Source organism: Nicotiana tomentosiformis, chromosome 5, assembly GCF_000390325.3.
Source record: "Nicotiana tomentosiformis chromosome 5, ASM39032v3, whole genome shotgun sequence".
NCBI lineage: Eukaryota > Viridiplantae > Streptophyta > Magnoliopsida > Solanales > Solanaceae > Nicotiana > Nicotiana tomentosiformis.
The window spans coordinates 66,691,369-66,716,281 of record NC_090816.1 but is presented as its reverse complement, the minus strand read 5'-3'; the positions used below and the strand labels follow the sequence as shown (position 1 = coordinate 66,716,281).

At 40.9% G+C, this 24,913-nt stretch overlaps 1 protein-coding gene and 1 non-coding gene across 2 annotated transcripts; one reads left to right on the top strand and one right to left on the bottom strand.

Annotated features, from left to right (window-relative positions):
* Positions 1-21,362: 21,362 nt before the first annotated feature.
* LOC117280313 (small nucleolar RNA R71) lies at positions 21,363-21,469 on the bottom strand. The gene has a single exon (XR_004510835.1). It is a non-coding gene; the product is annotated as a small nucleolar RNA R71 (small nucleolar RNA).
* Positions 21,470-22,527: 1,058 nt separating this feature from the next.
* On the top strand, positions 22,528-23,168 carry LOC138892517 (uncharacterized). The gene is made up of 2 exons (XM_070176244.1): positions 22,528-22,844; positions 23,021-23,168. Exons 1-2 carry the CDS (start codon positions 22,528-22,530, stop codon positions 23,166-23,168), a joined length of 465 nt encoding a protein of 154 aa, XP_070032345.1.
* Positions 23,169-24,913: the final 1,745 nt, after the last annotated feature.

Genomic DNA, 24,913 nt, shown 5'->3' with positions numbered 1-24,913 from the left:
TTTAGTCTATTTTGAGCTCATTTTCTGATACTATAGAGTGAGAGAGGGAGCCTTAGAGTGAGAAAGTAATCCAATTCAATTATTCTTCAATTCGTGCTTGAAACTTTGAAGATTATCAAGGAAAGCAATCTAGGCCTCCATCCTAGAGGTAAGAATCTATACCCTAGCCCTAAATGTTTGAAACTTATACTGAAAATGAGTAATTAATAAGATGGTCCATGGGTATAAGGGTTGTTTATCTTGCATGCATGTATGGTAAAAAGAGTGTGGAAAAGGGAACTAGAACCATGAATGTTTTCCTAATTTTGGGTTTAATTTGTATATTGCTAAAATAGATTAAGGTTGCTAAGGTTTCCGGATAATTGTATAGTATAAAGAAATGCAATTGAGGTATGTATGGCTAACTCTCTTCTTCCTAGAATCGAACTCCTGGTGTCAGAATATTTGGTGTAAGTTCCGACTTGATCATACTAGATTTGTTTGCCTTAGTGTGTTGGGTTGGAAGATTCATGTTACCTAATTGTTTTAGATGTTTACCATGTCATCATGCTATTTGAGAACGTGACTATGATTTTCCAAGCTCCTTCCCTTATGTGTGAAATGCCTTATGTGATGGTACTTATCGACATGAATGATGATGTTATTTGAACAAATAAAAAGGGAAAGACTTAAATTGTAAAATGTCCCCAAGTGCCAAGAACTACTTAATAAATGAGGTTGTTTGTACCATGTAATAAAGATGGGAAAGAAATGTGAATTGAGTGGACAGTTGAAAGAGGTTATGTATCAAGTGAGATGGCTTAGCCGATCGGACCAGATCGGACGCCATGCTGTACACATGGTGGCATTTGTATTGGAATTATTGAATTACATTATGGATATGGATATGTCTCACTTGAGATGGCTTAGCCGGTCGGGCAGAGACCGGACTCCGTGTAAAAATACGGTGGCATTGTGAGTTGTGGCTTGGCACTAAAGATTATTAATCTAAAAAGATGGAAAGATTGAATTGGAAACTACGTGATCCTTACTTGGTGTTTTCTTTGTATTTCTATGAAGTACTTATTGATTATTATGACTGCCTTCTCTTTGTTTCACTGTTCATTCTACTAAGATTAGTGTTTGCCTTACATACTAGTACTATTCGACAGTACTAACGTCCCTTTTGCCTAGGGCGCTACATCTTTGAATGGATGTAGGTGGTTTCATTGCAGATAGTGCCGATCGCAGATAGTGGTGCTCTCTTTCTCTCCTCACAGCAGTTTTGGTGAGCCCCATTTCACCTAGGGGTCATGTAGTCCTTCTTCTGTATAAGTTTTTATATTTTGAGGTATAGCCGGGGCCTTATTGCTGGTATTGTCATGTTGCTCTTTTGTACCCTTAGAGGCTCCGTAGACGTTTATGTGGGTCATGTATGTATGTTGGGGTGGTCGTTGGACCGAATTGTATTTTGGAAATTTAACTATGGCATAATGCATAAAATGAAAAAAATGAACTAGCAACGTTTATACACTTATATAACTGATCTCTCCCCTGTTTTACAAATGGTGACGCATTCCCTTTTTGGATCATGAATGAGTCGGGTAGAAAAGGTTTACTAGGCTTGCTCAACCAGGTTCACTCGGTTGAGCGCCGGTTGCGTTCCCCGAGGTTGGGGCGTGACACACAATAAGGAATGAATAAAGTGAAATTTTCCTAAGAGTTCCATAGCCTCTCAAAGATAAGTACAGACGTCTCCGTACTGATCCGCAAGACTCTAGTGAACTTGCTAGTGACTCGTAGAACCTATGAACCTAGAGCACTGATACCAACTTGTCATGAGCGATATCCCACCATAGGAGTCGTGATGGAATCTAGTCTCTAAAACTAGGTAAGTCGATTACTTGTAAATTTTTAAATCATTAAAGACATGATAAAAAGAAGCAGAGTTTAACGTAAATGCATAAATAAAGGTGATACAAGCCAACACGGAAATAATCACAGCTTATTCCCGGAATTAGGTAGTATAGAATCACAAATTCTAACTGAATACATAGAAATAACTCAAAAATACAACACTGTTTGAACTACATAAACAATAGAAAGGAAATATAGAGCATGACTCCGAAGCCTGCGGTCGGAACATGCAGGGATACCTTGAAGTCTCCGATGTGCAGATTGCCTCACTAACAATCAACCTGATCCGAAGTACCTAGATCTGCACAAAAATATGCAAAATATTGTATGAGTACACCACAATTGGTACCTTGTAAGTATCAAGACTAACCTTGGTGGAGTAGTGATGAGGTTTAAGTCAAGACACTCACTAGACAATGACCTGTATAAAATATCGATATTAAAATATCAGAGGGAAACATGACAAATTAAATAGAAACAAAGAATAGGGCAGGTGATAACACAACAATTTAACCAACAACTCGTAAAAACACACAAAATGAAATCATTTAAGGAAAACAATAATATGTTCAAATCACCAACCAATTCCAACACATAAACAATAACAGGAATCACCCCCGATATATCTCATAACAATCACCGGCAAGCCACCCTTATGTCGCCGGATTCACATAATTAATGGAATGCCATCCTTATGTCACCGCATTCACTTAAATAGCCGCCCTTATCTCGTCGCATGCACATTAACGATGGAATGCCACTCTTATGCTACCGCATGCGCATCTCATTCACAACACAATAATCAACCCGCACAACACGTTCCCAAGTGCCACAAACATAGATAAAACCACAATACCAAAGTCATAACAAGATATAGCCCACGGCTCAACAACAATATGTACAAAGTCATAACAATAATCTAAGGGTACGAGTAGTGAATAATAATAAAACATGTTTCATGTAACAACCAACCCCAATTAAAGGCATATTAATAGCCTAAGGTCTAATCCGGTCAATTACCACACATACAACCGTGTACACACTCGTCCTCTTATGTACACGTGGTTTCACCTAACACAAATAATGCAAATTAGACCAAATCCTAAGGGATAATTCCCTCACACAAAGTTAGGCAAGATAGTTACCTCAAACAAGCTAAGTCAATACTCTCAGAAGCCCTTCCCACGTGAATCACCCTCCGGACGGCTCGAATGTAGCCAAAACAACTTGATAATAGCAATAAAAGCCATAGAAATAAGCCCAAACAATAAATCTATGATCTTTGTTCAATTATGTAAAGTCAACCCTGGGCCTGCATCTCGGAACCCGACAAAAGTCACAAATTTCGAACATCCATTCAAATACGAGTCCAAATATATGTGTTTCATCCAATTCTGACCTCAATCGACCCTCAAATCATCAATTTATACTTTATAAAAGTTTTTACTAGAATCCCCAATTTCTTCAATTCAGTTCATCAATCCATCACTAAATTCAATGTTTGAATCATGAAATATAAACAAATCCGAGTAAAAAATACTTACCCCAATCCAAATTGTGAAAATCCCCTCCAAAACTTCCCAAATCTGAGCTCTCTAACTCAAAGTGTGATAAAATAACCAAAACTCTCGAAATAGAGTACTTAAGTGGTCTGCCCAAGTGTATACATAGCGATTGTGGAACTACCATCGTGACAGCGAAGACCAAACTCACCCAACCGCTGAACCTTCTTCGTGAACGCGACAACCAAGTCGCGAACGTGATGCCCAACTAAACAGTGCCTACGCGAATGTGATGCTTCCCTCGCGAACACGGGGGCCAAAGACCTGAGGCCCTCTTCTAGCTTTCCCTTCTAACGCGGCATCCAACTCGCAATCGCGAAGGCCACAACCTCCCCAAGCTTCCCGAACGTGGTCTCCCCTTCACAAAATGCGAAGAACAAAATGCGCCTGCCACCAAATACTCTCAGCGAATGTGACCCACCTACCGCGATCACGATGAACAAAACTAGACACCGACATCAGTAGTCAAAAACAAAGGGAAATGATTTGAAACCCATCCGAAACACACCCGAGCCCCCCAGGACCCTGTCCAATCACTTCAACTAATCCTAGAAATTAACATGGACTTACTCGAGTCCTCAAATCACACCAAACAACATCAAAACTATGAATCACACCTCAATTCAAGTCTAATGAAGAAATGCACTCTCGACTTCCAAAACGCATGACGAACCATATGATATCAACTCAGAATGACCTCAAATTTGGCATGAAAGTCCCAAATGACACAACGGGCCTACACCAACTCCCGGAACCACAATCCAAACCCGATATCAACAAAGTCAACTCTCAGACAAACCTATCAACGAACCTTCAACTTCCCAACTTTCGTGAATTCAAGTCAAAACAACCTAGGAACCTCAAAATCTAAATCCGGACATAACCATAAGTCCAAAATCACCATCAAAATCTATTAGAACCATCAAAATACCATTCCGGAGTCATCTACACAAAAGTCAAACTCCATTCGTCTCTTACAACTTAAGCCTCCAACCAAGGGACTAAGTGTTCCAAATCAATCCAAAACTCTCTCGAAACCAAAACAACCACCCCGACAAGTCTCATAATCAGAAACACACATATATAAAGCATCAAATGGGGGAAGCATGGCTAAATTACTCAAAACAATCTGTTAGGTCGTTACATTCTCCTATTCTTGAACAAATATTTGTCCTTGAATGAGTATAGAGAATACCTAAAGTGCCAAAAGGTGAGGGTATCGGCTCCGCATATCATGATCAGTCTCTCAAGTCGCCTCATCGACCAGTTAACCTCTCTACTAAACCTTCACTGATGCAATGTTCTTCGACCTCAACTTCCGGACCTGCCTGTCCAAAATAGCCATCGGCTCCTCAACATAGGTCAAATCCTTGTACGATTGCACTGAGCTGGAATCTAACACATGTGACAGATCACCATGATACTTCTGAAGCATGGAAACATGGAACACCAGGTGAACTCCCGATAACCTGGGCCGAAAACAAGTCTGTAGGCCACCTCACCCACTCTCTCAAGAATCTCGAAAGGACCAATATACCGAGGGCTCAACTTGCATTTCTTCCCGAACCTCATCACACCCTTCATGGGTGAAACTACGAGTAGGACCCTCTCACCTACCATAAATGCCACATCATGAGCCCTCCTTTCATCATAACTCTTCTGCATGGATTGCTGCACTGAGTCGATCCTGAATCAACTTCACCTTCTCTAATGCACCACAGACCAAATCAGTGCCCAATAACTTAGCCTTCCCAAGCTCAAACCAACCAACCGGAGAACGACATCACCTACCATATAAGGCCTCGTACATATCCATATGGATGCTTGATTGATAGATGTTATTGTAGGCGAACTCTGATAGCGGTAGAAACTGATCCCATGAGCCCCCAAAATCAATAACACATACACGTAACATGTCCTCCATGATCTGAATAGTGCGCTCGGACTGCCCATCCGTTTGTGGATGAAATGTCGTACTTAGCTCGACCTGTGTGCCTAACTCATATTGTACGGCTCTCCAAAAATGCGATGTGAACTGCGTACCTCAATATGAGATAATAGACACTAGCACACCATGAAGGCAAACAATCTCACAAAGATAAATCTGAGCCAGCTGCTCTGAAGAGTAGGTAGTCATGACTGGAATGAAGTATGCAGACTTGGTCAGTTTGTCCACAATGACCCATACTACATCAAATCTCCTCAAGGTCCATGGAAGCCCAACTACAATATCCATAGTGATACGCTCCCACTTTCACTCCGGAATATCAAGCCTCTAAAGCAAACCACCCGGTCTCTGATGCTCGTACTTAACCAGCTGACAATTCAGACACCAAGCCTTATTCTCCACAATATGTTTCTTCATTATTCTCTACCAGTAGTGCTGCTTCAAATCATGGTACATCTTCGCAGTGCCCGGATGAATGGAATACCGTGAACTATGGGCCTCGTCAAGAATCAACTCCTACAACCCATCCACATTGGGCACACAAATCTGTTCCTGAAGTCTCAACACCCTATCATCACCAATAGTCACCTTCTTAGCCTGAACATCCAAAGCTAAGGGTCTCTCTCCAACCAGAATAAAAGCAAGAATCCCCATGCTCTCAACCTTTTTACTCAAAGCATCGGCCACCATACTGGATTTCCCAGGATGATAAAGAATGGTGATATCATAATTATTTAGTAGCTCTAACCACCTCCGTTGCCTCAAGTTTTGATCCTTTTGTTTGAATAAGTGTTGTAGACTCCAATGAACTGTGAACACCTCACAAGACACATCGTAGAGATAGTACCTCAAAATCTTGAGCGTGTGGACAATGGCTGCCAACTCCAATCATGCACTGGGTAGTTCTTCTCATGGGGCTTCAACTGATGGGAAGCATAAGCAATCACTTTACCCTCATGCATAAACACACACCCAATGCCAATCCGTGAAGCATCATAATAGACTATATAAGAACTAGATGCTGAAGGAAAAACCAGAACTGGAGCTATAGTCAAGGCAGTCTTGAGCTTCTGAATGCTCTCATCACATTCAGTAGACCACCTGAATGGGGAACCCTTTTGAGTCAATCATATGGTTCAGCATGAGTTTTGGAAGTCAAAAGTTCATTAGTTTATTAGGCTTGAATTGAGGTGCGATTCATAGTTTTGATTTTTATTTGTGTGATTTTAGATCTCGATTAAGTCCATGCTATGTTTTGGGATTGGTTGGTGTGACTGGATGGGGCCTCGGGTGTGTTTCGGATGGGTCCATTTCCTCTTGTCTTGGACTGCTAATGCAGGTGTCTAGTTTTGTTCATCGCATTCGGGATAGTGGGTCGCGTTCACAGAGAAAATTTGGTGGCAGAAGCATTTTGTTCTTCGCGTTCGCGAAGGGGAGACCGCGTTTGTGGAGCTTGGGGAGGCTGTGGCCTTTAGGAGGATAGCTGGATGCCACGTTCGCGTAGAAGGGAAGGCTGGAAGGGGGCATCAGGTATTTGGCCACCGCATTTGCGAGGGAGGCATCGAGTTCACATAGGCACTGTTGAGGTGGGAATCACGTTCGCGACTGGGCTGTCACATTCGCGAAGAAGGTTAATCGGCTGGGTAATTTTGGTCTTCGTGATCGCGAGGGTAGTTACCCGATCGCGATGTATACACCTGGGCAGACCACTTAAGTACTCTATTTCGAGAGTTTTGGTTAATTTATCACATTTTGAGTTAGAGAACTCGGATTTGGGCGATTTTGGAGGGGATTTTCATGATTTGGATTAGGGTACGTATTTTTTACTCGGATTTGTTAATATTTCATGATTCCGGCCTTGAATTTAGCGATTGATTGATGAATTGAATTGAATAAATTGGGGATTTTATTAATAACTTTTTTAAAGTATAAATTGATGATCTGAGTGTCGATTTGAGGTCAGAATTGGATGAAACACATATATTTGAACTCATATTCGAATGGGTATTCGGAATTTATGAATTTTGTCGGGTTCCGGGGTGTGGGCCCGGGGTTGATGTTTTAGGTTGATTTTGCATAATTGAACCAAGATCGTAGCTTTATCATTTGGGCTTGTTTTCTATGGCTTTTATTGATATTATCAAGTTGTTTTGGCTAGATTCGAGTCGTCCGGAAGGTGATTCACGCCGAAAGGACTTCTTAGAGTATTGACTTAGCTTGTTTGAGGTAAGTATCTTGTCTAAATTTGTGTGGGAGAATTTTCCCTTAGGATTTGATCTGATTTGCACTACTTGTGCTAGGTGAAACCACGTGTACATAAGGCGACGAGTGTGTATATCGGTGTATGTGTGGTAATTGACCGGAATAGACCTTAGGCTATTAATATGCATAGAATTGGGGTTGTTTGTTACATGAAACATGTTTTATTGTTGTTCACTTCCTGTACCCTTACATTATTGTTATGACTTTGAACATATTGTTGTTTAGTCGTGGTCTATATCTTGTTATGACTTTGGTATTGTGGTTTTGGTGACATTTGTGGCACTTGGGGACGTGTTGTGCATGTTGATTGTTGTGTTGTGAATGAGATGCGCATACGGCAACATAAGGGTGGCATTCCATCATTAATGTGCATGCGACGAGATAAGGGTGGCTATTTATGTGCATGCGGCGACATAAGGGTGGCATTCCATTGATTATGTATATGTGGCGACATAAGGGTGTCTTGTCGAGGATTGTTATGAGATATATCAGGGTGATTCTTGTTATTGCTTATGTGTCAGAATGGGGGATGATTTGAACATATCATTGTTTTCCTTAAATGACTTCACTTTGTGTTTTTTTACAAGTTATTTGTTAAATTGTTGTGTTATCACCTTCCCTATTCTCTGTTTCTATTTAATTTGTCATATTTCCCTTTGTTAGTTTTATATCGATATTCTGCACAGGTCATTTTCTAGTAAGTGTCTTGACTTGAACATTGTCACTACTCCACTAAGGTTAGTATTGATACTTACTGGGTACCGATTATGGTGTACTCATACTATGCTTATGCACATTTTTGTGCAGATCAGGGTACTTCGAATTGGGTTGATCGTCAGTGAGGCAATCTGAATATCAAAGGCTTCAAGGTATCCCTGTATATTCCGACTGCAAGCCTCACAGTCACCCTCTGTGTTTCCTTTCTGTTGTTTATGTAGTTCAAACAGTGTTGTATTTTTGAGATAATTCTATATATCCAGTTAGATTTTGTGATTTTATACTACTTAGTTACGGGAATATGTTGTGATTATCGCTGTATTGGCTTGTATCACCTTTATTTATGCATTTATGTTAAACTCTGCTTCTTTTTATGATGTCTTTAATGATTTAAAATCTTATAAGTAATCGACTTACCTAGTTTTAGAGACTATGTGCCCTCATGACTCCTATGGTGGGATTTGGGTCATGACAAGTTGGTATCAGAGCTATAGGTTCATAGGTTCTACAAGTCATGAGCAAGTTTAGTAGAGTCTTTCGGATCGGTACAAAGACGTCTGTACTTATCTTCGAGAGACTATGGAAAGCTTAGGAAACTTTCACTTCTTTCATTCCTTATCGTGCGAATTTATTGATTTCAAAATTTAAGCCTTTGTCTTTCTTTCTCTCATAGATGGTGAGGACACGAGCTTCAGATACTGATGATGCTAACCCCAGGGCCAGTGTTACTAGAGGCCGGGGTAGAGGCCGAGGTAGAGGTGGAGCACGTGTTGTAGTGAGGGGTTGTGCTAGGTTTGCGACTGAGGAGCCACCAGTAGCTCAGGTTGGGGAGTAGGCACCTCAGGCATTTGTTTCTACCCTTGGACTTTATGAAACTTTGGCGTATTTTCTAAGCATGTTTGGTACTTTGGCAGAGGCGGGATTGATTCCGGTTGCACCAACTACTTCTCAGGCTGGGGGAGGAGCTCAGACTCCTACCGCCCGTACTCCAGAGCAGTGGGCTCATGTAGATCAGGCTCCGAGTGTTATGCTGGTGTAGCCCGTGATTACGGTTCAACCTGAGTTCAGACTAGTGGCGTCAGAGGAGTAGTAGAAGATGTTAGAGAGGTTCAAGAAGTATTTTCCTCCTTCTTTCAATAGAGCAGCTTGTAAGGATGTACAGGATTTTCTAGACCAGTGTTACTGTATTTTGTGCACTATGGGCATAGTGGAGGTGAGCGGGGTCGACCTTACCACTTTCTAGTTGATAGGGACGGCATATAGATGGTGGAAGGATTATGAGAAGAGTAGGTTATAGTGCCACTTACTTGGGTTCAGTTCACTGATCTATTTTTGAGGGAGTTCGTTTCACAGGCACATAGTTCGAATAGTTACGCTAGGGGACTATGACTATGTCCGAGTATGCTATGAATTTTGCTGAGTTATCTCGTCATGCACCTATTTTGGTTTCCACTATTAGAGAGAGAGTAAGCAGATTTATTAAGGAACTCGGTTATGGTCTCAGATTTGGGATGGCACAGGAGTTGGAGACTGATACTCTATTTCATCAGGTTGTGGAGATTGCTAGGAGGTTGGAGCGTATTGTGGCCATAAGAGGGAGGATAGGGAGGCCAAGAGGCCTCGAGGTTTTGGAGGATTTAGCGGTTCCCATTCTTCAGCTACAACTTGTCATGGCAAAGGTTTTGTCAGTCGACCGATTTAGACTACACTTCAAGTTACTCGCAGTGCTTTAGGTAGTCAGGGGCCTCAAAGTACTTTTGGACAGTCGTCTTCCAGTGCACCTCCTGCGTGGGGTTCCTACAGCGGTTATTCTAGTCGTCCGGGTTAGGCTTAGTACCAGTAGTCATGCCTGCAAAGAGGTTGTTTCGAGTATGATGACACTAGGCATATAGTGAGAGATTGTCCCAGGCTTCGTATGGGTGGACCTCCACAGGGTATTCAGGCTATGGGTTCTGCTCTAGTTGCTACTCCACCTGCACAACCATCTAGAGGTAGAGGACAGACGGGTACACGTCGTCCTAGAGGGGGAGGCCAGGCTCGTTGTTATGCTTTACCCAGTAGAACTGAGGCAGTTGCATTGGATGATGTCATCACAGGTATTGTTCTGGTCTGTCATAGAGATGCATCAGTTTTATTTGATCCAGGTGCCACTTAATCATATATGTCATCCTATTTTGTTTCATATTTTGATATATCTTGTGATTCTTTGAGTACCCCTGTTTATGTGTCTACGACTGTTGGGGATTCTATTGTAGTAGATCGTGTCTATTATTTATGTTTGGTCACTATTAGGGATTATGAGACTAGGGTTGACCTTCTGTTGCTCAATATTTTGATGTGATTTTAGGCATGGATTGGTTGTCATCATATCATGTTGTTCTTGATTGTCATGCTAAGACCGTGATGCTGGCTATGCTGGGGTTGTCGAGGTTGGAGTGGAGGGGTACATTGGGTCATGTTCCTAGTAGGGTGGTATCCTTCTGAAGGCACAACGGATGGTTGAGAAGGGGTGCTTGACATACTTAGCCTTCATGAGGGATGTTAGTGTTGATACTCCTACCAATGAGTCAGTTCTGATAGTGAGAGAGTTTCCAAAGGTGTTTCCAGCAGACCTACCGGGCATGCCACCTAATAGGGATATTGATTTTGGTAGTGACTTGGTGCCGGGCACTCAGCCCATCTCTATTCTACCATATCACATGGCATTAGTGGAGTTGATGATATTGAAGGAACAACTTTAGGAGTTGCATGATAAAGGTTTTATCAACCCTAGTGTTTCCCTTTGGGGCACTTCTTTTCTATTTGTGAAAAAGAAAGACGGCTCTATGAGGATGTGCATTGACTACATGTAGTTGAATAAGGTTACAGTCAAGAATAAGTACCCATTACCGCATATTAATGATTTGTTTGATCAGCTACATTGTGCTAAGGTATTCTCAAAGATTGATTTGAGATTAGGGTACCATCAGTTGATTAGGGCTTTAGATATTCCAAAGATGGCTTTCAGGACCCGTTATGGTCACTATGAGTTCTTGGTGATGTCTTTTGGGTTGACCAATGCCCCAGCAGCCTTTATGCACTTGATGGACATCGTGTTCCAGCCATATCTTTATTCTTTCGTCACCGTGTTCATTTATGACATATTGGTGTATTCTCACAGCTAGGAGGATCATGAGCAACACTTAAGGATTGTGCTCCATACTTTGATGGACAAGAAGCTATAAGCTAAATTCTCCAAGTGTGAGTTTTGGCTTTTCATTGGCATTCTTGGTCCACGTGGTGTCAAGTGAGGGGATTAAGGTAGATTCGAAGATGATTGAGGCAGTTCAGAGTTGGCCTAGACCGTCTACTACTATTGAGATCCAGAGTTTCCTTAGGATGGCTAGGAATTATCGCCGTTTCATGAAAGGTTTTTCGTCCATCGTATCTCTGGCTTGAGTTACTCAAAGATTACGACATTGATATCCTGTATCACCCGGGAAAGGTCAATGTTATGGCGGATGCTCTTAGCTGAAAATCTATGGGTAGTTTGGCTCACTTTGAGGCACATCAAAGGCCATTGACCAAGGAAGTTCATCGATTGGCTAGTTTGGGTGTTCGACTTGCAGACTCTAGTAAAGGAGCGGTGATTATTCAAAATAGGGTTGAATCATCGCTTGTTGTGAAAGGCAAAGATAAGCAATACAACAATCCATTTTTGGTGCAATTGAAGGAGGGAATTCATAAACATAAGACTATGGATTTTACTCTTGGCATGGATGATGGTACACTAAGGTACCAAGGGCGGCTATGTGTTCCAAATGTAGATGATCTCCGGGAAAGAGTCATGACCGAGGCGATTGGTTTTGGGATTCTTTGGCAGGTGGATAGGCCCCAATTACAGGTGAGACTCTAGAGAAATTTTTGAAAATTTAGGGAGTTAGTCAAAAATTTGGAACTGCTGGAGTGTGTTATAGCAACTGAGTCACATTGGGTGCTAATGGTGAATTTTGACCCTCATTCGAGGAAGAATGATCCTAAGTGGGGGAGGATGTAAGGCCCCATAAAATTTTACCTAAAATTCGAGGTTTCGTGATGCCAGGGTAGACGTATTTGTTGAAGATTGTAGAGATTTTTTGCGGCGAGCTTGAGAGTCGCGGTATGGACTTTTTGGGTGAAGAATGCACTAAATTATTGATGAAAATTTTTGGCAGAAGAAGGCAATTATGCGGTCCATTTCGCGACCGCGAAACTATTTTGTGACCCGCATAAGTGTCGTAGAGTGAAGCAGAAACTTGAGTTAATTTTAGGACCTTTATGCGGTCCATTATGCGGCCGCATAATCATTTCGCGGACCGCACAATACATCGCAAAATAATCATGGAGATTTTTGGACGGAAGTTTTGTGGTGCATTATGCGACCGCAGAACAGTTCCGCGAGCCGCAGGCCCAACCCGAAACAACCCAATTTTTAGAGACCAATTATGTGGTCTATTTTGCGGGCTGCACATCAACTCTACGGTCCACTCTGCGATCACAGACTTGGAATCGGAGGGTCCATTTTTTGATTCTTATAACCCGGCCCCATTTTGATAAATAGCCTTTGGGGCTCGTTTTGAAGGCAAAAATCTGATATTTTTAGAGAGAAGTGAGAGTGTTCTAGAGAGAGAAAGAAGCTTAACTGCTTTGTTCATCAAGATCTTGTCCAAGCTTTGATATCCAACAAGGAAATCTCACAAGAATTTCATTCAAGAGGTAAGGTTCTAACCCTAGTCTTCAATTTCGAGTTTGGGGTAAGAGATGGGTGGTTGGGAGTATGATTCTTGGGTGTGAGAGTATTATGTATACATGCATGTACCAGTAAGGTTTGTGGGAAGATTGTTGAGCCCAAATGAGTAAAGATTGGGTTGTGAAGTGAAAGAAATCTTGTGGAAGAAACTTGTAACCAATTTGCACATCTAGTGTTTGACAAAATGCTCAAATAAGCTGAAACCATGAATCTCTCCCTAATTATTGTTCAATTTTATTATATCTCTAGTTGATTGGAATTGCTAGAAGTGTTGGGACATTGTGGTAATCTAAGGGAAGATCAAGCAAGGTATGTTGGCTAAATTCCTCTCTTAGAATTGAATCCCACGGTGTTCATGTAATTTATGTAAGTCCCGAGTTGTTCATTATAAAATTAGCTATTCCGATTAAGCTTGTGATGAAAGATATATATTCAATATGTAGCCCAAATGCTTTTATCATGTTATGTTATCATTTGAGAATGTGTTCAAAGTATGGACTGTGTATTAATAATGTTTCGACTTCAAGTCAAGTTCAAACGAAGACTATTATGCCAAATTTTGTGAAAAAATTCTATGTGCCTAAGACTCTTAATTGTTCACATGTATACTAAAAACTTTCATTTCAAATGCCTTTTTGTTGATGATGATGATTATGTTTGAAAGTGAAAAATGTGAGCATGAAATACTAAATACGGCCAACGTGCCAAGAATGATTTTATAGTTGTGGCCACTAGTGTCGACGAAATGAGACTTCACCTTCCAATTCAAACTTAAAGAACTTGAAACTTTAAATTCCTACAACCGATGCCGAAACCTATCAAACCACGTCCGAATGACCTCAAATTTTTCACACGGGTCACAAATGACACTACGAACCCACAACCACTTTCGGAAATCTATTCCGAGCTCGATATCAAAATTTTCACTATCGGCCGAAATCGCTGAAAATCTAACTTTCGCCAATTCATGCCTAAATCTACTACAAACCTCCAAAACATATTCCGGACACGCTCATAAGCTCAAAATAACTCAACAGAGCTAACGGAGTCGACAAAATTTTATTCCGGATCCGTCTTCATACAGTTCTGACTACGGTCTAAATTCTAAGACTTAAGCTCTCATTTAGGGACTAAGTGTCTCAAATTACTTCGAATCACCTGATAATTGAATTCAACCACGCATGCAAGTCAAGGCATATAATACGAAGCTGCTCAGGGCCTTATGCCGCCGGACGATCGCATAGTATGGAGGAGCATGAGCAGCATTTGAGAGCTATGCTTCAGACCTTGTGGGAATAAAAGCTATATGCTAAGTTCTCCAAGTGTGAGTTCCGGTTAGATTTTGTGGTGTTCTTGGAATATGTTGTATCAAGCGAGGGTATTAAGGTAAATCCTAGAAAGATCAAGGCAGTTCAGAGTTGGCCTCATCCTACCACAGTGACCAAGATCAGGAGTTTGTGGAGGGTTTCTCGTCTATTGCAGTACCTTTGACTAGATTGACCCAGAAGGGTGCTGGCTGTGGTAGATAAGGAGAATAGTAGAACTTTGCACTGGTTTATGGAGAACTTGAAGAGTTCTTTAGACTTGAAAGAAGGTGAGGGAGTAACCTTCATGTCAGATATGCGAAGGTACTTTAATTATTTTTCTTTTCACTTGATTTTTTCCTTACAGTAGCAACTACATTAATCTGTCATTTTTGCGCCTGCGGTAGAGAGACCGCAGGTGGGTGATCGCACATGCGGGGAGGCAAGGGCAGAAACAAAAAAATGGAATAGTGCCAGGGGTCGCAGGTACGAGGTGAATTCCGCATCTGCGATGCCCGCAGATGCGTTAGGGTCACGCAGACGCGGAGGAGATCGCAGAAGCGGACAATAGTCCGCAGGCGCACACTCGCAGGTGCGGCTCTTTTTCCACAGAAGCGGAACCAGCCCTCTTAAGTCATTTTCGCACCTGCGAAGGAAATTCCGTAGGTACGGCGTCGCAGGTGCGACCCAAAGTCCGCAGATGCGGAATAACTGGGCAGAAAAGGGGCAGATTCGAGGGTTTGAAGTTCACTTCACAAATTTGATTGAGAGCTCGGTAGAAGGCAGAATTTGGAGAGATTTTCGGAGGAAGTTTTTGGGTAATGATTTTTAACTCTCTTATAGTTATATTCCACTAATATATGCTCATTCATCATTTAAATTCGGATTTGGTGTGGGTACATAATGTCATGCTTTGAATGCAAATATTTTTTGGTATGGCCGCTCATTGAATGCTAGCAAATATTCCTTGTAACGGCTACTCATTCAATAATATTCGATGTCGAACCTTTGAACTTCTATCGTAGACTATGTTTCCTTTGGAACCCGTCTTATATCGGTCACGCAAGTTGTATCCGATATTAGTTGTTTCTCGACCCATCTTTTATCTATCTTCAGTTCGACGTATCACTTTGCCGTTCAACCACCTGTCATCAACCAATCTTACCATTTATTTTGAGTTCAAAAGAATAATTTTCACTGTATTAAAGCTGTGAAAATACTGCTGAAGTTTAAAAGAGCACATGCTGTTTTAAGTCATCATCAAGTCAAGTAATTGCTAAGTTTCGTCGCCGCTTCGTTATATTTCCTTCTCCCCGTAGTTGTTCTAGCTCCTTAGATATGTGAGTCATTCACTCTATTTTTTGGACATTGTTAAATCTCCATTATTAATTATTAAACTAATAATTCAAATCATAGTCATGGTTTGGTTGTTGGCCACTAAAAATAGAGTTGGTGGTCATCATAGGCAATGGCCCCTGCCTAACGCTAAGCCTCCAAACATCTTCATCCAATTCTCGTCAAAATAAAATAGATAAAGACTAAAGAGGGATGTCAGTGATTAAACTACTGTTCAAACAAGCACTTCAAGGCTCAAGAAGGAAAAGGACAAAGTTAGGGGACAAAATGCCATTATCACCCTAACTTTCCGTCTTGTCAATTGTTAGTTTTTGGGATTGAAATGCATGCATGAGTTAGAATACATAGGTGATTTACTTTCGAGCTTCACGATGTAGTTGTCTATATCTTTCTGTGGTAATCATATTTATTTGTTGTGCACGATTAAAATCGGGAATAGAGCATATATTGATTTTTCGGTGAAGAAAACAGAAGAAGGGCATGGACACACAAGACTGAAATTGAGACCGGGTGTCACGACCCCCCTTTTTTTTTTTTCATATAATGTGGTGATGACACCTACTCTTTAAAATTAGGTAAGTTTAATATTTATGTAGAGTTTAACTGAAATAATAATTAAAGTCTCAATAACGCAACAACTAATATGAAATAAACTCCGCAACTCAACATTTACAATTTCCCAAAATCCGTCGAATACAAGTCAGAAGCTCTATGAAGTGGTACTCAATATCTTTATACATCAATGTCTAAAAAAGGATAATAAAAATAAAGAAATCTAGGTAGAGGGAGACTCCGAGGCCTGCGGATGCCGACAGGTATATCTTGAAGTCTCCGAAACTGAGCTCTTGCTAGTGCCTGGATTGGTAGGAGGTACCTGGATTTGCACGAAAAGATGTGCAGAAACGTAGCATGAGTACACTATAATGGTACCCAGTAAGTATCAAGCCTAACCTCGGTAGAGTAGTGATGAAGTCAGGTCAAGGCCCTACTAGAATAAATAAGAAACATGACGAATAATTTAATAATGCAATAATAATAACAATGGAAATGAATCAAGTAAGGAATATGCAAAATTTAACTACAAGGAAAATAATGCACCACAGAAGAAATCAAGAAATGCTAAGACAAGGAAACAAACAACCAAACACAAGTTAAGTAATATAAAAATACCAACAAGAGTCACTACCGAAGCACTGTCTCGTAGTCTCAAATCACAAAAATAATCCACGATCTTTTCTAATATCACTACGGGAGCCTTGCAATTAGTTTTGAAAATTATTTTTCCGAAATAACTTCCCAAATTTTATCCCACCTTATCACACTATGTGGCATCTTTTAGTTCCCCTACTAGCCATGCGCATGGAGTCTACCTTATTTCATCGCATGCGTTTCAACTCCAAAATCTTATACCACCGCATGCGTATCAATATCACATCGTATCACAAATCGCACCTCAAGTTTCCAACATCACAACTTGCCAAAGAAACCAACAACAATATTGTTTTCATAATAAATAGCACATGGTTCAACCACAACGTACACAGGAGTCTCAACAATAATAACCGATAGTAAATAACTCAACAAGAATAGTATTTCACAACTTAACACTTTTCCTCAACGTTAATTACGGCCTTTATAACTCAATACCAATTTCAACAACAAGATATTCCAAGAATAACAACTTCAAGTAAAGAGTTCAACGGTTAAATAATGAATATGGAATTAAGGAAACAAGAACTTTAACTAAACATGTAGAGCAATTAGCAAGTAAGTGATACGACAAGTAGAACATGTGAAAATAGACTATTGATGATGAATATAACATGTTAAGATAACTCAATTAAGGCGATAAAGGAATCTAAATATCTATAACCGGTAAATTTCAACATTTATCCCGTATGCGCACTTGTCACCTTGCATACACGGCTTTCACATAACACAATTATCACATACCAACACCAATCTTAAGGGGTAATTCCCCCACATAAAGTTAGGCAAGACACTTACATCAAAACACGCTAACTCAATCTACTAGTAGACCCTTCCCTTGATTATCCAATTTCGAACGGCTCGAATCTAGCTAAAACAAGTTCATACCATAAATATAAACTATAAAAAATTATTTCGAACAATAAAATTACGATCTTTACAAAGAAATAAAAAATCAACTAAAAAAGTTAACCCGGGCCCGCATCTCGGAACTCGATCAAAATTATAAAATTCGAACATCCATTCGATAACGAGTCCAACTATACAAGAATTACTAAAATCCGGCCTTAAATCGTTTTTAAAATCCCTAATTTTTAGCCTAAGATGTTTCAAAAAAATATCCTCAAATTTCGAACTCAAATCACTAATTAAGTGATGAAATTAATAATAGATTCGTGTAATTTAACCAAAAATCGAATTAGAATTTCTTACCCCAATAATTTTGTTGAAAATCTCTCGAAACATCGCCACAAACTGAGCTCTCTAGGTCCAAAATGGATTATGAAACTTAAACCCTCGAAGACCCCTTTTCTACCCAGCGATCCTCGCTTCTGCGCCCTTGGGGTCGCGCCTGCGAAAACTCCATCGCAGGTGCGGTTCCAACTTAACTTCAGGAGTTCTGCTTCTGCGGACAATGGCTCGCACCTGCAAGCCTTCTTCTGCGGAAAAAGCGACCGCACATGTGGTCCTACCCAATGCCTTCTACACTCCTCTTCTGCGATGCCTACTTCCGCATCTGCGAGTCCTCTTCTGCGGACAAATGACCGCACCTGCGGTCCCAGCTGGGCAAGGCCACTTTCGCTTCTGCGACTCAAGGGCCGCTCCTGTGGTGCCGCACCTGCGACCGAAAATGCAGAGGTGCGATTGCACGAGACACATCAACCTTCAACAATCACACAAGGTCCAAATTTTTCTGAATCCGAATCATACCCGGAGCCCCCGAGACCATGTCCGAATATACAAACAAGTTCCAAAACACATAACGGACCAACTCGAGCATATGAAACTATGAACTTCTAAATTCCAAAACTAATATCGATTCATACCAAAACAACTCCGATTGACTTCAAATTTTGCACACACGTCATAAATGACATGACATACCTATTCCATCTTTTAGAATCGTAATCCGACCCTGATATCAATAGTCAACTCTCGGTCAAACTTTCCTACCTTTCAAACCTTCAACTTTCTAGATTTTGCCAATTCACGCCGAAATGACATACAGAGCTATTAGAACCGTCAAAACTCCATTCCAGAGTCGTCTACACAAAGGTCAAACTAGAGTCGACTCTTTCAACTTAAATCTCCAACTTAGGGACTAAGTGTCCCATTTGACTCCGAGCCTCCCCGGAAACTAAAACCAAACACCCCGACAAGTCACACAACCACAATATAATATAGAGGACATAATAAATAGGGGATTGAGGCTAAAATACTCAAAACGACCGGCTGGATCGTTACATCCTTGATGTTTTGCTATAATTCTATATTTTTAGTGCATTACTTACCTTACACTTTACGTGCTTTAATGCTAAACTATACTATATTTGCGCTTAATTGAGTCTATTCTATGTGTAGGTACATTGGAGATGAAATTAGAGCAAAGTGAATATTTAAAGTATAAATCATGCTCGAAAGCAACTGGAAAGAAGAAAGAAAGAATTGAGCAGAATGAAAATGAAGCAGCAGGCATAGTAAGCCAAATGGCTCGTGTTAGAGCAGGCGAGGCGAGTTGTTTTGCGAGAATTGAAGTGCGTGATGCAAGGGATTGGGCGAGGTCAAGCTCGCGGAAGAGCTGGCGACACAAGGACTGAGGAGAGGTAGAGCACGCGGCAGAGCTCGCAGCGCATGGGATATAACGAGGGAGTTCCAGATTTTAAAATCCTATTTCGTTTCCTTGTTGGGTTTGGACTTGGGCTATTTCGTTTAGGTCTTTTCCTACACATATAAATAGTCATTAAACACCACTTTTGGGAGAGTTTTGCGACCAGAGGCAAGAATAGCAAGTGGAACAACTTTTGGGGGAAAGAATCATCAAGTTCTACATTCCTTCATATTTTCTTTGTAATTTGTTTATGCAAAATACTTGGGAAATTTTTACTACGAATATGAGTAGTTAAAATTCTAATATGGGGTTTGATTGAACCAATTGAAGGATGATTTTTCCATTGCGTTTAATATAAATTCGCCATTTACTTTTCTCTGCTTGTTCAACTATATTATTATTGTTGTTGGTTGAAGGCCCCTCAATGGACTGTGCCTATTTAGTGTGCACTGCTCGAGAGAGAGTATACATTTAGGTAGTTGTTGAACAACACCACTCCTAACGTACTTGAGAGATCAATACGGAGGGTTTAAAGGCGGGATTAGAGATAACGAAACCTTGGTGCAATCATAGTGAGCAGTAAATTAGTGCCAGCTAGCGTAGTTCGAGAGAATACGTCTAGTAAATTATGGTAGTTTCTCGAGCGAGAGATACACACTCAATGTACTCACGATCGGCAGAGAATACTTGGGTGAATTTATAGGAACTGTAGAGGGGGAGATTCTGACAATAGGGGAAATCAAAACCCTAGACCTTTCCAATCTTGTATACAACATTTGCTTTGTTAGTAGTAAAATTACAGCTTTTCAATTACCTTGCTTTGAGTTAGTAAACCATCAACTCATTATTCAATATTTCTGAAGGTTGATTATTTGGATACTTACGAAACTAGTGGTTGTGATTAATAGGTTAATTCCTTGTGGGATTCGACTCCGAACTTGTAAACCGGATTATATTTGCAATGACCGCTAGACCTCTTAGGAGGCATTGTTGGGCATGATCAAATTTTGGCACCATTGCCAGAGAATTAACTGTGTTATTAATAACACCTAAAATAATTGTTAGAATTCGTAATTTATTCAGGTTTCTCGAGTTGAAATTCATTATATTGCAACTCTAACGTTTGTAGTCTTGTATGTTACAGGTGCATGCCTAGAAACTCTTCACGAACTGGTGAATTGTATGAAGCATTACCAGACCCTAAGAAAGTTTTCAGGGCACTAATCGAGCAAATAAGAAAGACAAACAACAACAGAACTCAACAGAAATAATTAAACTAAACATGGGTGACTTAATAGGCAACCCAAACAACCAAAACAATGGAAATGATCCGAACAACCAGGGTGTGGCACCTCTTGTGCCAGAAGCAGCCTTGTATGATTGGGCACAACCTACCGCTAAAAATTTGACAACCGCAATTGTAGTCCCTCAGATACAAGCAAAATCATTTCAAATCACAAACAACATGCTACATTTGTTGCAGAACAAGGGACTGTTCTCGAGGTCTTAAATTAAAGATCCTCAGCAGCATCTGAAAAATTTCCTGTCGATATGTGTCACGCAAAGGCAACCAAATGTGACACCAGAAGCAAAAAGGTTGTTGTTGTTTCCATTCTCAGTGACGGGAGAGGCTCAGACATGGCTCAATTCGCTCCCAATAAATTCCATTACCACTTGGGAGGAATTAGTCAAGCATTTTTTGAACAAGTTCTACCCACCCAATAAGACTGCCAAGCAAGTTGATGAGATATCGAGCTTCAGGCAGAAACCAGCTGAAACATTGCAAGAAATGTGGGAGAGATTCAAAGGTATGATGGTAAAGTGTCCACATCATGGCATTCCAGATTAGATGTTGGGGCAAAGGTTCTACATGGGATTGGCAGACAGCTTGAAGGCCGATGTTGATGCTTCAGCAGGTGGAGTATTTTTGAGCAAATCATTCAGGGAATGCAAGGACTTATTTGATAAAATGGCTCAAAACTCAGTAGCTTTAGACCCAAACAACTCCGTGGCTGAGAATATGGCTAAGATGATGACGCAATTGAGTATCCTAACCAACAAGATTGATGAGTCAGGCCAGAAGAAGGTGTACATAGTTGACACGACAAATGGATGATTATGTACACCATGCATTAATCAACCATATGTGTGCTCGTGGAGTGGTGAAAGTGACAATCAGAACTATTAAGAGAATATGAACTATGTGGGCAACTATGGAGGCCAGAGACAAGGCGTCAGGCTTGGGGACAGTAGAATCAACAATATAGGCCACCACACCAGCAGTATAACAATAATAATAATCTTGGAGCTACACGACCACAGGGTCAGGCTGTGCGTTATCAAAGGCAACAAGGGTACAATCAGCAGAATCAACAACTAGCTTATCAATAACCTCAACAGCAACAGATAGTGCGACAATAAGATGGGTTGTTTGAAATTAAAGGAATGTTGCATAAACTCACTAGGTCCAGCAGAAAAATGGAAGAAAAGGTCCAGCGGATGCAAGAAAAGGTAGTATCACACGATTCAACTATCAAGAGCATTGAGATTCAACTAGGGAAAATATCCATGGCCCTTAACACTCGTCCTTAAGGGACATTACCTGCGGACATACATGTTAACCCAAAAGAGCAAGGCCCGAAACAGTTGATGGCTATTAATCTGAGGAATGGTAGAGACCTTGATCTAGAGCAAGAAATTGCTCGCGAAAGCCGACCGACCGAGACTCTCGTGCCAGTACCGATTGAGGTAAATGAGTCAACAAAGCTAACAGAGAGTAAGAATCCAACCAGCCCAAGAGGAAATAAATAAGAAAAAGAGTTTAAAAAAGGGACTGAGGAAGTGCGAGAGAATGCATTAGAAAAATGCCCGAGCAAGATCAAACTTAAGTCACGGGAATGAAGCGACCTCTAGCACCCTTACTACAGATATTGGCCAGATATCAGAAAGATGAGAAGTATAAGAAATTCGTGGAGATGTTAAAGCAAATCCATGTGAACATTCCATTGATTAACGCCTTGAGGGAGATGCATGGGTATGCAAAAATGATGAAGGACTTGATGTCTCCCGAGTTCGACTTTCAAGACTTGGCCACGGTTACACTAACTCAGACATGTAGTGCTGTAGTGACGAGACCCATAGATGAGAAGTTGTCCGACCCAGGGAGTTTCACAATCCCATGCACAATAGGCAGCTATGCTTTTGCTAAAGCATTGTATGATTTGGGGGCGAGCATAAACTTGATGCCCTTGGCTATCTATAAAAGGTTAGGCATTGGAAGAGCAAGACCCACATCCATGTTACTACAGTTAGCCGACCGAACGGTGAAGAGGCCATATGGTATACTTGATGATGTACTGGTGCAGGTTGGAAAGTTTGTATTTTCGGCAGATTTGTCATTCTGGACTGCCGGGTTGACAAGGAGATTTCCATAATTTTGGGAAGACCATTCTTGGCCAATGGGAGAGCTCTAATTGATTGTGAAAATAGGGAGCTAAAGATGAGACTAAATGATGAAGAGATAACATTCAATGTGTAGAAGTCTATGCGGCGATCCAGTGAGTTTGCTAACTGCTCTCTGATAGAAGCTGTGGATGTGATTTTGGAGGAGGAAGATGAGGCTCTGAATGCAAAAGACCCTCTAGCAGCCTGCCTCGTGAACTTAGAAGAGGTAGATGGTGAGGACTTGGAGGAGTGGGTTTTGGCTCTTGAAGGCCAAGGGTACTGGGAAAGAGAGCTCGAATTCGGGCCTTTACACTTAGAAGAAAGAATGACCTCTCCAGCTAAGCCATCAATTAAAGAGCTACCATAGTTGGAGCTAAAACCATTACCGTCTCACCTCAGGTATGCTTTCTTGGGACCTAACTCAACTTTACATGTTATTATATTATCTAGTTTGTTAGATGTGCATGCAGAGCAGCTTTTACAGGTGTTAAACGAGTGCAAGACTGCAATTGGTTGGACCATTGCAAATATTAAGGGTATCAGCCCGGTATTTTGTATGCATAAGATTCTACTGGAAGATGGGCACAAACCTTCCAGAGAACATCAAAGAAGGCTAAATCCCAAGATGAAAGAAGTGGTGAATAAAGAAGTGATCAAGTGGTTAGATGTGGGAATCATCTTCCCCATCTCTGACAGTAACTAGGTCAGCCCATTTCAGTGTGTGCCAAATAAGGGTGGAATGACTGTAGTGCAAAACGAGAACAACGAGCTGATCTCAACAAGAATAGTCACAGGTTGGCTAATTTGTATGGACTACAGAAAATTGAACAAGGCTACCCGAAAAGACCATTTTCCGCTACCATTCATTGATCAGATGCTAGACAGATTAGCGGGGAGGTCCCATTTTTGTTTCCTGGATGGATACTCAGGGTATAACCAGATCTCTATTGCCCAAGAGGATAGAGAGAAAACATCATTCACATGCCCTTATGGTATCTATGCCTTTCAGAGAATGCTGTTTGGCTTATGCAACGCACCCACCACATTCCAAAGGTGCATGATGGCCATCTTTACAGATATGGTAGAGGAAATAATGGAGGTTTTCATGGATGACTTCTTAGTGGTGGAGAACTCATTCGATGATTGCCTTATGAACTTGAAAAGAGTATTGAAGAGGTGTATGGAGACTAATCTGGTATTAAACTGAGAAAAATGCCATTTCATGCTACAGGAAGGTATAGCCTTGGGGAACCTAGTGTCGAATAAGGGCATTGAAGTGGATCGCGCAAAGGTTAATGTAATAGAAAAGTTTCCACCACCCACTTCCGTCAAGGCAATAAGAAGTTTCCTTGGACACGCCAGTTTCTATAGGCAATTTATAAAAGATTTTTCCAAAATTGTTAACCCGTTGTGTAAATTGCTTGAAAAAGATCATTTTTTTTGTTTTCTGATGACTGCAGGGTAGCTTTTGGGGAATTCAAGAAGAGGCTGATGTTTGCACCTATCATAGTTACACCCGACTGGGAGCAACCATTTGAGCTGATGTGTGATGCAAGCAACTATGCTGTGGGAGCAGTTCTTGGACATCAAAAAAATAAAGTCATGCATCCAATCTACTATGCAAGTAGAACCTTGAGTGGTGCCCAACTAAATTACACAGTGACCGAGAAGGAGATGCTAGCAGTGGTGTTCGCATTTGACAAATTCAGGTCATACCTGATAGGCTCGAAGGTAATTGTTTATACTGACCATGCTGTTCTCAGGTACCTAATTGAGAAGAAGGAGTCAAAGTCGTGCCTGATTCGATGGGTGCTACTGCTGTAAGAATTTGACTTAGAA

What these genes read in the sequence shown, in the direction of transcription:
- LOC138892517 (XM_070176244.1), top strand. Translation starts at nt 22,528, where the DNA reads ATGAAGCGACCTCTAGCACCCTTACTACAGATATTGGCCAGATATCAG. An exon ending in TATGCTTTTGCTAAAGCATT is followed by an intron (nt 22,845 to 23,020) that starts GTATGATTTGGG and finishes TATTTTCGGCAG; the next exon opens with ATTTGTCATTCTGGACTGCC.